The sequence below is a fragment of the Penicillium expansum genome, assembly GCF_000769745.1.
Source record: "Penicillium expansum strain MD-8 chromosome Unknown contig362, whole genome shotgun sequence".
NCBI classification, from domain to species: domain Eukaryota; kingdom Fungi; phylum Ascomycota; class Eurotiomycetes; order Eurotiales; family Aspergillaceae; genus Penicillium; species Penicillium expansum.
This window is the reverse complement of record NW_015971526.1, coordinates 740,595-754,576: the sequence shown is the minus strand read 5'-3', so window position 1 is coordinate 754,576 and position 13,982 is coordinate 740,595. Positions and strand designations below refer to the sequence as shown.

General features: G+C 47.9%; 5 protein-coding genes across 5 annotated transcripts; 1 reads left to right on the top strand and 4 right to left on the bottom strand.

Moving 5' to 3' along the window:
* Nucleotides 1-29: 29 nt before the first annotated feature.
* Nucleotides 30-991, bottom strand: PEX2_105730 (uncharacterized protein; the record flags this gene model as incomplete). The annotated part of the gene is made up of 4 exons (XM_016747841.1): nt 30-185; nt 304-470; nt 513-580; nt 624-991. The coding sequence occupies 4 exons, from the start codon at nt 989-991 to the stop codon at nt 30-32; spliced, it is 759 nt and encodes a 252-aa protein (XP_016593328.1).
* A 1,672-nt stretch (nt 992-2,663) lies between these two features.
* On the top strand, nt 2,664-5,046 carry PEX2_105720 (putative MFS transporter; the record flags this gene model as incomplete). Its single annotated transcript, XM_016747840.1, has 5 exons — nt 2,664-2,818; nt 2,872-3,183; nt 3,247-3,841; nt 3,933-4,445; nt 4,861-5,046. 5 exons carry the CDS (start codon nt 2,664-2,666, stop codon nt 5,044-5,046), a joined length of 1,761 nt encoding a protein of 586 aa, XP_016593327.1.
* Nucleotides 5,047-5,432: 386 nt separating this feature from the next.
* glnA (glutamate--ammonia ligase) lies at nt 5,433-6,942 on the bottom strand (the record flags this gene model as incomplete). Its single annotated transcript, XM_016747839.1, has 5 exons — nt 5,433-5,872; nt 5,928-6,432; nt 6,661-6,753; nt 6,840-6,878; nt 6,940-6,942. 5 exons carry the CDS (start codon nt 6,940-6,942, stop codon nt 5,433-5,435), a joined length of 1,080 nt encoding a protein of 359 aa, XP_016593326.1.
* Nucleotides 6,943-7,689: 747 nt separating this feature from the next.
* Nucleotides 7,690-8,031, bottom strand: PEX2_105700 (uncharacterized protein; the record flags this gene model as incomplete). The annotated part of the gene is made up of 1 exon (XM_016747838.1): nt 7,690-8,031. One exon carries the CDS (start codon nt 8,029-8,031, stop codon nt 7,690-7,692), a length of 342 nt encoding a protein of 113 aa, XP_016593325.1.
* A 3,388-nt stretch (nt 8,032-11,419) lies between these two features.
* Nucleotides 11,420-13,748, bottom strand: PEX2_105690 (RNA polymerase II mediator complex middle subunit MED1; the record flags this gene model as incomplete). Its single annotated transcript, XM_016747837.1, has 2 exons — nt 11,420-12,088; nt 12,135-13,748. The coding sequence occupies 2 exons, from the start codon at nt 13,746-13,748 to the stop codon at nt 11,420-11,422; spliced, it is 2,283 nt and encodes a 760-aa protein (XP_016593324.1).
* Nucleotides 13,749-13,982: the final 234 nt, after the last annotated feature.

Below are 13,982 nucleotides of genomic sequence, written 5' to 3'. Positions count from 1 at the left end.
AACAATTTTTGCCTAAGCCACTCTTAGGCTCAAGAAGAGTTGATATCTTCAGGCATAGCCTTCTTTCCCGGATCTTTCTTAGCCGGTAGATCCTGCTTGTCATCAAATCTCTTGTTCTTTCCCAGATCATCCTTCGTCGGTAGGTCTTGCCGGATAGTAACGTTTTCGCTTCTTCCCGGAACTTCCTTCCTAATCGGGCCTGCTGTTCATCGACATTCTCCTTCGTTCCCTGCGTAAAATCCCAGATGTTCCTTGGTGGTCTCCTTTGTTTTCTGGGTTGTAACCCCCTTATCTGTAGTTTACCTCGTCGGTTTCGGAGCTTGAATAATTCGATTCCGGCACATGGCGCATGCCGCGGAGACGCATTTGCATGTCCCAGTACTCATGAAGCGACGCAGGCTGGTTGGGTTTTCGACGCATGCTCGGATGATTGTCCCACCTGTTGATGAGAGGGACATGGGCAACGTCATCTGTTCTGTTTGTCTCTTTAGTTTTTTAAACAATGTACGGACTCTTAAAGTTTCCCTTGGGGAAGGCATCGATTCTAGTCGTATCCTTGGGGGTCGACTCGGCACTGCCTCTATCCGGGGAATTTGGGGGGAACTCTCAAATACTTGAAATACCTTTTGCCGGTAGCGGTGGTTCCACTTCCACTTCTGACTTGACTAGGATGCAAGTTGAGATGTTTGGCCGGGCTGAACTCCTCTTGTTCCTCTGGGATTTGCGCGGCGAATTCTTCTTCTGCAGGCTTCTGGGGCTCAATGTCCTCTTTTGTCTTGTCGGTATGCGGGATCAGGGGCTCTTCAGGTGTACTGCTACCAGAGCGGACGGATGAAAGGCCAGAACGCCTGTCAATTCGTAGATTGGTCAAGAATCTTTTGAATTTTTGAATTCTTTTGCACAGGTTTCCGCGAACTTGGCGGACAGAGAAAACGACATAACGCTTCTTGGGTTGGGAATCAGTCCCGGTTCCCGCAATGTTTGAAGACATTGTGAGTGAATAAAGATGTATAGGGATTGAGGCAAGATTCACGAATGACCAAATGGTCACTGTTGGATTGCTCAATACAGCAATATGAGTGGTGTCGGGGACCGGACTCTGGGTGGTTGCTGGGAGCGAGACGGGTAGCGTAAAGAGAAATGTTTCGGGACAAGCTGACAGATGTGCTTGATGTAGGAGTAATGAGGAATGATCTGATTTTGGATCTAAAGATCAAAGACACAAGGATTGTTTAAACAAAACGGACAGACACGTAGGGAGGTGACTGTGGATGGACGTGTCAATGTGGTGGACGTGAATCCTCCGGGGTAAACAAGATGAGATACTAGCAAATACTCAGGCCTCTGAGCTCCAGACTTTAAGGCACACGTTTGGAAGAGATAACAGATCGGCTTTCACATGGAAGACAAAAGGTAATAGTAGAAAAGGTGACGTGAAGGAAAACAAAACAAACGGACATTACCAGGATCTAATTTGGCAACTACCCAATTGGCGAGTTGTAGGTAAACTACATATATGCCTTCAATGTCCCTTTTTGATTTTAGCCTTCTACCTTTTGCATTTTGCCTTAGATTACTAGATATGCTACTCTTAGCCTTGGGCATCAAGTTATGTTAGACGACATACATACTTTTTGGTACAGTATAGCACATTTTTAGATATCATTATAAACAACACCTGATTCTATCTCTTAACCATAAAATTATTCCTAGGCAATTTCCTCCTATTTCGATTTTAATACTATTCGCAATAAGCTTCTGAAGCTTTCATCTGTACCATCACCCGATTGGGATATTTGATAAACCACGTGATAACCCCGAGACCGGCGATCACGATCACGATGATAATGAGAATACATAAAAGAGATACTAGCCGGAATTCTAAGAATTGCAAGAATTAGAACAATTTCAAGAGTAGCTCTGAGTCATTGCTTGGCATGCTGATTTGACAGCTGAATATAGCTCAATTGTATGTCTAGAGCATCCTAGGAGCTAGCAGCTAGCAGCTGACAATTGATGGCTTGCAAGGGACCAGACCCAAAGTAGAAATATACAGACAAATAACAGTACAACATGTGCAAAGTAGAGCGGACCAAAACCCATAGGAGGTATGGATAGCCTCGGGAGAAAAAAAAAAGATTTAAGGTTATCCTCGGTGAAGAGCTTGGGGAAAACAGGACCGAAAGATTTTCCCTCAACCTCAACGCCAATCTCAGTCTCAACCTCAACGGGAATCGTGGAATTCAATCTCGGATGTTTGAGCTTATGAGTCACGCGACTCCGTGCATGAGACTATAAACCCTTCCTTATATATTGGGGACTGTAGCTATCGGATGCTTTTTCTCCGCCAAGATCCACACCCCTCTTCTTTATCAGATCCGAAAACGGAATCTTACTTTTTCTTCGATTCACGTCAAGGTATGTGTAGAGCTTCCATGACCTCGGTAAAGGATTGAGCTCTTCCGAAGGATATTGAAATATACAAAAATGAATTTGACTGACTCGGAATTCACAGCACTCGATCTACTTGATATCCCGGGCATTGGTGTCCTTCAATTAGCACTGCTTTAGCCAGCGCTTTGGTACAGTCAGTTGACTGTTTGCCCGCAAAGAGGCCAAATAAAAAGTTTATACAAATATAATAATAATAATAAAGCGACAAGATGTCAGCCGAACATCAACATGCCTCTGTCGGTATCGACAAGCAACCCGCCGTTGAGGCTATCTCCGAGCAGCCAGAAGCGTCTCAAAGCCAGACATCCTCAGATGATGATGAGTCCTTAGACCTCAGCGTGGCCAACATTGAACGAATCTACAGGTGAATCGCATCCCCGAGAAAGCAATTCAATATCAGAATCTAACATCCAACAGAAAATTGGACCGTCGCATCATCTCCGCATTCTGGGTCCTTTACTTCCTCTGTTCAGCTATCCGGTCGAACGTCGGCCTGGCACAGACAATGAACACAGACTCCGGCCATGACCTTGCAAGTGTGCTCAATCTATCCCGCCACCAGATCTCAACTGGTCTCGCACTCTTCTACGTCTGCTATGTGATCTTCGATCTCCCCTCCAACCTAATAATGACCCGCCTAAGCCCTCACGTCTGGATGAGCCGCATTGTGATCAGCGTAGGTCTAATCGGAAGCTGTCTCGCTGCAATGAAGGCAGCCTGGAGTTTCTAGTACGTTCAACCCTCCCCGAAAACCCCCATCATCTCATATCTTGTATCTAACAAACCCAACAGCCTCCTCCGCCTCCTCCTAGGTATCGTCACAGCAGGCATGTGGCCAGGCATGACATACTACCTAACTCTATTCTACCCACCCTCCCGCATCGGCAAACGAATTGGGCAATACTTCACAGCGTCCCAAGTCTCCGCCGCCGTAGTCGGCCTTGTCTCCGCCGGTTTCCAAAAAATGGACGGCACCAAGGGCCTCGTCGGCTTCCAATGGATGTTCCTCATCTACGGCATCATCACCGTCGCCCTGGGCTTCGGCCTGCTATGGTGGCTACCAGACAGACCCACGCCGCCCGGCGAGCCAGCCCCAAAACGCTCCTGGATGATGAGCTGGGTACCTACCACCGCGCCCGCGCTGAAGGGCGCCGATGCTGCCGTGCATTACCATGATCTGAAGCGCGTTTATCACTCGTCCGCGTGGACGCTGCGGGATCTGCTCGCGGTGTTTTTGGATTGGAGACTTTACCCGCTGCTGATTATGTACTTTGGTGTTGTGGGTGTTGGTATTGGTGTGCAGTTGTATGCGAACGTGATTATCAAGGCTATTGATCCGACTTTGAGTGATATCTCTTTGAGTCTGTTGACGGCTCCGATTTGGATTGTATGTCTTTTCTTTCCCCTTCCCCTTTCCCTGTCTTCTTGCAGGTCTCTTTCATCCAAGGTATGATCCACCCACTAACACACCACTACAGATGGACCTAATCGCCATCCTCCTCGTAACCCCCCTCTCAGACCGTTTCCACCGCCACCGCGCAATCTTCTTCTCAATCCCGGTCCTTCTCCAAATCCTCGGCCTCCTCCTAACCAGCTACGCGGGCACAGACGCAAACCCCTGGCCACGCTACGGCGGACTTCTAATCGTTGGATTCGGACTCGGCCCCACAGTCCCGATAACGATGACCTGGACGACGGAGATTTTCCAGCCTCGACACGGCGAGGTCGGCGTCGCTGCTGCGTCGGCTGTTGTCTCCGGTCTCGGTAATCTGGGCAGTATCCTCACGACATATGCGCTGTATTCTGGGTGGAAGAGTGACTACGAGGCGCCGGGACGTGAGAAATACAGGAAGAGTAACCTCGTCATGATTGGTATTCTGGCAGCGAGTATTCTCTCGGCTGCGCTCATGGAGGTTATGTTGCGCTTTGTTGATGGAAGGTACCGCGGGGATGGGGATGATGAGGTTGTTGATGGGGCTGCGAGGCGGGAGGTGCGTCAACGTGGTTTGCATGGTCTTGGGGCTGGTGTTACACGTTGGTTGAGGCTGGGAAGATGATATCTGGGTAGACTTGTGTGTGAGGGTGTATGTGGGTGTGGCGTGTGACCGCTGTGAAACGGTAAAAGTGTTGCTATATTTCTCTAATTCTGCTGCTTGTGTCGCTGTGGGGGACTTCTATAGAAGGATAGAAGGGATCGACCATATAGAAGGAAAGGCGATCTAATGCATAGAGGTTTGGAGTACTCTGCTTCATGAGGCAAGACTAGTCAACTAAATGAACTGAAGAATTCTAGATTCACGCGTCTTGGATCTTTGTCGTTTTCGGCTATCTGAGGCTGTCATACACTCCATGCTCTATCTATAAAAAGGAAGGGCACTTCCATTGGATGCTGGTATGTGATACTAGATTGAGTTCAAGATCCTCCCGATCCTCCCATGTGGAACGAAGGACCTGGCGAGATACTCCGATCTAGGCCAGACCAATGGGACTAATGCAGAAAAGTACCATCGCTCAATTGTCAAGCAGTGTTGGTGTTGGCTCAAACACAAGGATTACTCCAAGAAGGTGAGGGTCAGTGCAAATGTTAATTAAGACTTGGTATTAATTGTCGATTCTCCAGAGGAACGATATCGGTATGATATCTCTCGATAAACGATGGTGTGGTTTTCCCATCCATGAATATTCTATGCTATTGTACGTGTCACATTACCCTGTGAAGGGCAGTCGAGAGAAACAGAAAAAAAAATATGCGGCTGGTGCAACGAGGGAGGGCCAGCAGTAACGCAATAAGCGGACACTGTAACCGGGAGAAAGGAAAGGATAGAACACGAGAAGAAAGACAGGAAGAGGAAGAGAGAAAAGGCAGATCACAGAACATCTATGGGGGCTCCCTCACGCAGTCAGGCCGCTCTGGTCCGACTCCCAGGTTGACGCCGAGGGTATCGGAGCGCTAAGACCAAATGATTCCTTCTATCCATTTAGAGGCCACCACACATAGTCTCAACGATGATACCGGTGATCTGGTAGGGATCAGCGTTCGACGCGGGGCGACGATCCTCGAAGTAACCCTTGCCGTCCTTGGCACACTGGCGGGGGATACGGATGGAGCCACCACGGTCAGCAACACCGTAAGAGAACTTGTCGATGCTGCCGGTCTCGTGGCGACCGGTGAGACGCTCCTCGTTACCCTCACCGTAGACGGCGATGTGCTCAACGTGGCGGGCCTCGAACTTCTTCATGACAGCCTCAATAACCTTCATACCACCTTCGGCACGAGTGGCGTTGGTGGAAACGTTGGAGTGAAGACCGGCACCGTTCCACTCACCCTTGATGGGCTTGGGGTCGAAGGAGATACGAACGCCGAACTCTTCAGCGACACGGTGGAGAAGGAAACGGGACATCCAGAGGTGATCACCCACTGAGAAACAGTTAGTCAAGATGCTCAATTCCCGGGGTTTGGGTGCAAAACTTACTATCGATACCGGGGCAGGGGCCGACCTGGTACTCCCACTGGGAAGGCATAACCTCAGCGTTGATACCGGAGATGTTAATACCGGCGTACAAGCAGGCACGGTAGTGAGCCTCGACGATATCACGGCAGTAGACCTTGCCGGTACCGACACCGCAGTAGTAGGGACCCTGGGCACCGGGGAAACCGCCACGGGGCCAGCCGTAAGGCCACCCATCAGTGCCGAGGAGAGTGTACTCCTGCTCAAGACCGAACCAGAAGCCCTCGTCGGCGTTGGTCTCCATCAGACGGTTGGCTTCGTGGCGGTAGTTGAACTTGTTGGGGCTTCCATCGGCATCCCAGGTCTCGCAGAGGACAAGGATGTTGTCACCCTGGCGGAAGGGGTCGGGGTAGTATGCGACGGGGCGAAGGTAGACATCGGAGTTGTCACCGGGGGCCTGGTTGGTGGAGGAACCGTCGAAGTTCCATTCGGGAAGCTCGTCAACACTTGTGACGGGCTTGAAAAGAGTCTGTGAACGATCCAAGTTAGTGAGTTGTTCCGAAGGAGCGCTATCTCACGTGACGGCGGGTGGCTGCGTCGCTTGCTAAATCAAGAATCCCCGTGCACAGGGCTTATCGAGGTCCGAGGGCCCGAGAGAGGATTCCAGATAAGAACATGCAGCAACCACAATCTCTGAAGTCCAGTGTGTAGCCCACAGGAGATAAAACCTGGGTCCCAGATTGGAGATGAGTCATACCTTTGTCTTAGAGCGAGTGCCACCGTTGGAATCAATCCAAACGTATTCAGCTTGAACGCGACCACGCTGGTCAAGGTTCATGTACTTCATGAGCTGTTTCCCCACGTCAAGTCAGTATATGTCATTCCTCTCTGGCTCGAAGGCCATTGTGGAAATCCAAAATCAAGAATCAAACGCACATTCCCCGTGTTGGAGACGACAGTTGCAGATTCGGACGCCTGTAGAGAAGAAGAAAAGGTCAGACTTGGTTCCACATAGCGAGGAAGCGATGACTCGTACCATAATGAATATGGGTATGTGTGTTGTGTGAACGGGTCAAGCAATCAAGCAACTTTTGGTAGTCCCGAAGGAAGGTAAACACGAAGAGACCTCAAGAATGGAAAAGCAAATTGAATGGGAGAATCCAAAGGAGGAGAGAATGAGTTTTAAAGATGTGGAGGGGCAAGAGAGGGATGATAACCTTTGGGAAAAAAAGAATTTAAAGAATTTAAATTTAGTCACTGACTTTCTTTTTTGGGAAACTCTTTTTTTAATTTTTTAATCTTTTGGTATTTTTTGGTATTTTCTTGGCAAAATCAGGAAGGCGCGGCTCAGCCACTTCCTAAAAGGGTTAAGCGCTGTATTATATCTGTAAAGCTCTGGCCCGATACGGGGTACCGATAAAGTACCTCATACAAAGGGTGCGCGTAGTCGGCAATCCCTCTCCTAAAACCGGTTGTCGTTAGGGAAACAAAAAAAAGAAAAAAAAGAAAAAGGGAAAAAGGAAAAAAAAAAGGCCTCACTCTATTTTAGTCCGTAAATACCTCCAATTATTCCAATATAACACATTTTTAATGCCTCAATATCGAAATAGAAACATCGACTATGTCAAAAGCACCTTTTTCTTTTTTCTTTTTACAGCCGAGGGGAACGCCATAGCCTGTGAAAGTTGAAGTTTCAACTTTTTACCGAATTCAGCGCCACTCGTTAACTTCCGTGTCATCATCTTCGCATCATCTAGACACTCTTTGCCGGTCCTCGCCGAAAGATCTACTTCTTATACCATTTTGATGTATTATATTCGAATCTAGATGCCACTAGCACTATATTCTCTCCGTTTTCTCCGTACTCCCGCACAATTGTAGCTCTTCTCCAGACTTTCACCTCCGCATCTTTCTGATGTCTACCAAACCGCTCCCGCCACCCGAACCAGTCAAGTCTCCGTGTGTGCTGACTGGCGATAGCCCTAACTAGCGCCCAATCAGCCGTCTGGTCTTGTAATGAAACTCTATGAAATGCAATAATATGAGCAATCCTTCTTCTCCCGTTGGACCGATAAGATATATAGGATAGGGACGGATTACAGGGTATGTTAGATGTAGGGCCGAACATAGCGCATGGCCTTTCCCAGATTTGGTGTTCTTATCCTGCGGAATTCTCTCCGAAATAGAGCACCTCCACGTCTTATCCGGAGATTCATCCCACTCAGATACACATCTTCCCAGCCCTCAAATTGTAAATATTCGTGCTAAACAGATAGTGATAGGTTGGTCACGCTTCTTAGCAACCGCCGCCAGGACCCCCGGGCCGAGCACATATCAGGTGCAAATCCCGCAAGTGCATGGGGGAAGTGTATTCGAGACGAAAAAGCAAGGTGAATTGGTTAGATGGACTCTTTCACCCCACTAGATTGTAATAATATACATGCTTTTATCTTACAATTTTAATCAGGCGCGCGTCGCGAGAATAGCTATCAGAACTGTATCACGCGAACGGCTAAGTACTCCGCCGTTCCTGAGAGCCCTCGGAGGTATCACCAAATAACAATAGCGCGATTCGTTATCGCATGGCATGTCATATGGCTAGAACGTCGTTGTTTTGCTAAGTACTCCGTACCTATACTATACCCTTTACAACATACACGCGCCCTTTCGATATCTTTGGGATATCTTGTTCCTGCAGCAGGATGGACAGGTACCCACACAATCCATATGTACATTATCACGCGAGTCGGACCGGTACAGAGTACATCCACTATACCTCTGTAATACAAGGTCCGCACAAACTCCATTGACTGGAGAAGCCAGCCACGCCGCAACTGGGATCGATCAAGTCATATTCAGGCCAGTGGGGTGGACCGTGGCAAAACGTTCTCGAAACCCCCGGCGATTCATCAGTTCGACCAATCAGACCATTTTGCGAGGACCACCCCGACACCGGCCATGGATAAGAGAATCAAGGCAGTATTATAGGTCAACGAGGCATTTCGGTTATTCATATGTGTGATTTCAATTATGTACTGTAAGAGTCACAAGTCCGTGGGGGATTTTGGATGGGTTTTCTTAGGTAAGAACACTCAGAGATCGAAGTTTAATATTCTTATATGTGGGTGCACAAGAGATGCATCTCGGGAAATTTAGGTCAGGGATTCTCCAAGAATAATAAAAGTGGCGACGAGATCTCCTTCCCCCGTATTTTCTCCGGCAAATGGAAGACTGGCAAATGTCGGGAGTTTCAGGAATCCAAGGTGACTGAGTGGCTGAGGTTCCGATCTTCAGCCCTGTCCTCATTTCTCCAGGTTTTGGTTTTCGTATAGTTTTAGTGCAATACCGAATTATCTACGGAGTAACTTAGAGCCATAAAATCTGAAGAGTTTGCCTCGAACTGTACGAAGTTGGTATATTAATAGCATCCATGAATACTGAGACATCTAGATTCGGGCTTAGTCACCGGGCAAGTCCGGGGGCTGTGCGTAGTACTGTGGACGGAGTACAGCATACCAGTATGTAGCGTACATCGTAGTACCTAACTAGGTTGTAAGTACTCTACCTATAAAGTGAATAAATGTAGTCTATTAAAGGTATAAAATGCAAATAAATCAATATAATTCGTGCATACTAAATGAGAGAAATAAGATGAAATGTCGAATATCAAATCCCAATCCCTTATAGATCGACGACCCCCTTTCTTATCGCTCCCCTCTCATTGGCTCTTAGCGCCAGTGACAAACCGCGCTGACTAGAATATCGCACATTCAACTGATATTCACGTAATTGCTTTCTCCTTATTTGCCGAATCGATTTAAATCAGGTCAGATGGTCCATATCTTACCAGCAATAGCCGACTTCCCTATCCTACAAACATATTTTGAGCGTTTTATAGGGAAACTATGCAGCAAAATGCCTCATCGGAATTCTCAAAAGCGGAACGAGGGGTGGATATGACACATGGATACTCCATAGACCAGTTTGATCTTCAACAAAATACGGAGTACTGTTTCTGATACAGATCACCAGGCCGTTCAATTATAGTAACCCTCATGCCAAGACTTTATACTGGCATCGAACTTCGCAGCCTATAATCACATTTGATTATCTAGATCCTAGAGTACGGAGTACTCGCTTCCATAATCCACACAAAATGAAAACAAGTGTTATATAATAAAAATGAAAATACGGACAGAAAAGCTGGTTTCTTGACCGCCAAGTCGTAGTCGTGGACTATGACATAGATAGCCCCGTATAACTTGGGGGCAATAGTAAAAGCCTCAAAGCGTCCATTTATGGTTAACCACACGAATGGTCGGCGCTAAACACTCACTTTCTGATGCGTGTTAAAACCAAAATCCGAATAATGCCTCATAAGCCAATAAATGTCGCTGGTATGATATCCCTTGCACCTAGCAGATCCGTTGACCGGGTAAATTGAGATCTAATGCCTCATTTATTTATTATACAGGTCTAAAGTATACCACATCTGGGCCTTCGGCTGTGATTTGAGACAGTCAACGCGTCTACTCTGTACAACATTGTATAACATGATCGGCATAGGCTCTTATTGACGCCCAACTCTCTTAAAATGCAGATACAACTGATCAATCTAGGCACAGTACATCTTGGTATTCACTCTAACCATCCAGTCAACTATTTCGTCCTGATCTATGTTGTATAGTGTCATGTTCCAAGTAACTCATTAGAACCCTAGAAGTGACGCACAATGTAGGCCCGGGCCCACGAACCCCGCATCATATTTAGGGCCTAGACTTTATCTGATCGACTCTGAAACAAACGGCCACATTTTGCTTAGGTACACATGCATAGGTATACGCCCATATGCGTTATTTTGCAAAGATCGTTTCATTTTAACTTTTAGGATAAAAGAAGAGCAAAGAAATACCACATTACAAAGTCCATTAAAACATACAAGTTCGAGATAGGTGGTGAATGTGGAATACACGAAGCGGAAGCAAACATGTAGTTCGGTGGTGTTCACTTTAACGCAAGTGAATTAAGAGTTCTCATGGAACCATAGTATCTTGAGGCTCTCTCCGCCCCGGCGATTTAGTAAACCGATATACAAAGCTAGAAACCCTTGGGACCTTTGTGGAAGTTCCAACTTGTTTTAGAAATCAAATGATGTTGATTATATATATCACCAGTCACATTAGGTGATCTAGTATTTGCTTGAGATTACCTTGAAATTAGATATTCAGATTGCAATCAAGTGGAAACTGGTGACAAGTAGCCAACCAGTAGCTCGCATTATATAGATCATGTGGCAGAAAAGGCCCGAAGCCGCTTGGATGGCAGAGTACCCCGAGCGCCAACTGATACTTCAGCTAGTAAGGTCTTACACTAACCACAGTGTACATTGCGACCAATGTACAACTGCACCTTAGCGGGTTGCATATCAATGTCAAGCATGAGTCATGAGAAATTGCGAGACTAGAAATGCTTTGGCCTGGGAATATAAGAAATTTGTATGTCATTGGCACTGGATCTCACCCATTGCCAGCCCGCTGTTGCATCCAACGTAGTACCCACTCAACCAAGATGCTCAAGTCTTGCGAGACCTCGAGCACTCTGGCAATCTTCTTTTGTACATCCTGGAGCCCTGAATCATGGTTATCCATGCCCTGCATTTCAGTGTCACCGCCCGTTTCCCCGTCCACCAATCCAGCAGTATCCACAACTGAGATATGGCCGTTCAGCCCGACTTCAAAACAAATTGCGATTTGTCTGGAGGTTTGAATGGATCGGGCGGCTTCGGGAGTCTCGTTGTGGTTCCTCTGGTCTGTGATGAGTAACATGAGAGCAGGAGCTTGACCGAGTTGAATACGCAATGTCACGTCGACTTTGACGTCGTCCACGGACAGTTTATTGGAACTCTTTCCTCCACTGGAGGGAGTTGAACTTTCAACTCCGGAGTTATTCTTGCTATCATCCGAGTTACTCAGGCCAAGCAGCAGATTCAGTCTCTCCTCGTTAGGATCATCGTTGTTCAGAATTAGGGGCCCGTCGTGGCCGGCGAAGAGGTCTGGGGTTTGGATAGGAGCAGCGCGGGTATTTTTGGGGGTTGCATTTGACGACTCAGTTGCGTTGGCCTGGTTGGAAGGAAGATGGAACGTCTTCCGAATCAAATTGGCCAACACGGCATACTGCCGGAGGATCTAAACCGGGTTAGTGAAAGACAATATCGGGCAAGAACATACATACCGGAAGGATATCTGCGAGCTGTCGGGGGTGCGAGAAGGGTAGGTCACGGATGGTGCAACCAGTAATGGACTCAAAGGATTGGAAAGTGTAATTATGTTGTTTCGTATATTGTTCGCCCTTTGAGTCAACAGCATGCACTGACATCCGGCGCTTTCTACGACCAATTTGAGGGGATGAAACCGGTGACGTCAACGGTGAAGATTCCGATACCAACAATGCATCGTAGGTGATCATCTTAAACTCTTGTGGTAGCTGCATACCGAGCTGACGATAAATCTCAGAGGCTGCAAGAATGGGAACGTCGAGTGCGGGCTCAAGTTTGCCGACGAACCGGCGGTTGGGTGGCGATGATTCCAGCATACTAGAGTCCAACGCCATGGGGTCATGGTTGCCATGGGTCAACCGTGTGGTCTGCGGAGGATCAAGCCAGTTCACAGAGCCAGCGGCACCATTTGATGGAAGCAATTCAGTGCTTTCACCCGCAGTAAAAACTTCACTCCCAACCCATTCCTTTGAAATGCGCAGTGACGGATACCCCTCCTCGCATTCAATCATGACAGTCCATGATCTGCCTTGATCGTCCAACTCGCCCTTTGAGCTTTGATCATGTTGCGGGTCAATCTCCATAGCATCCGGAGATGGTAGACTCCGCTTCGCATCCAGGACTTTGGCTTGTTCAACCCAATATTCCAACCCGAGCCCGATTCGAGTCCCCTTATGCATGGTGGGACGTCCGAGGACACCTGCGCAAAGATGTTGATACTCGCCGCCGTGCTTCCCATTCTTGCTTTCTTCGACCCAGATCCGCCTGAAGTTCTCTTCGAGATTCTCCAGGGCTTCAAAGCAGTTCACCTCCTGGCTGAGTTTGTCAAGTTTTGCAAGCCATTGTAGATTTTCATGGAACTTTTGAAGTGATCTCCATTTCCCGCATTCGGCGTCTTCCGGGGACTGGGCGAGGGTACGTTTCAAGACCGCTGTCGCTTCCTCGCGTCGCACACCTTCCGTGTATTCAGGCGTGGCATATCGTAGACTGACGTCTTTGACGACATCCTGGCCAGGGTAAAAATCGATCTCAAGATCGACGAAGTTACCGGCAATGTTGAGATTATCATCCTGCCAAATGGACTCGAAATCTTCGAGTCGACTTAGCCGCTCCACGCTTTCGCGTGAAACTCCTCTACCAGAGACTCGGGCCCGCAGAAGCTGAACGACCTCCTCGACGCGATGTCTCTGCTCTTCGTCATTGTCGCGCGCGACTCCAAGCTTAATTCCCTGCATCCCGAGGTTTTGAATGTCGCTCTCGTTCATGCCCGCACTAACAAGACCATCATGTACTGCAGGAGAAGGACTGATGCCGGTATATCCACCAAGCGCCAAGAGAGCCGAAGGTGAGCTGAAATTGACAGTGTCGTCAACCCCACTAGGGACGGCGAGAGGGGTAGCATATTGGTGGGACGAGACACTCGTGTGATGCGCATGGGCAGGTCCTGAGCCTGTCGGTGTTCTCATTGAAGGCGATTTATGGGCGAGAGATCGAGAGAGAGGAGCGGAGGCTGGATGGGGAGAGGAGAGATGAGTTGGCGTTGCGCCAGGTTTTGCGGAGGGTGTCGCCATGGTAAAATGAAAAGGATTGCCAGATTAGGTTGTGAAGAGTAATTGAAGGTTAGGTATAGTCAAATCTGTCCGAAAAAATGGGTATCATAAGAAGTATTGAAGCACAGAACGTAAGGAAGTTGGGTATCTTTGAATGCAACTCAATTCTCACCGGCGCAAGTGCCAGTTCGGCGGGTGCACAAAGGAAAAACCGTCAAATGATTGTACAGATCAATTAGCATGACGCATCCGAAG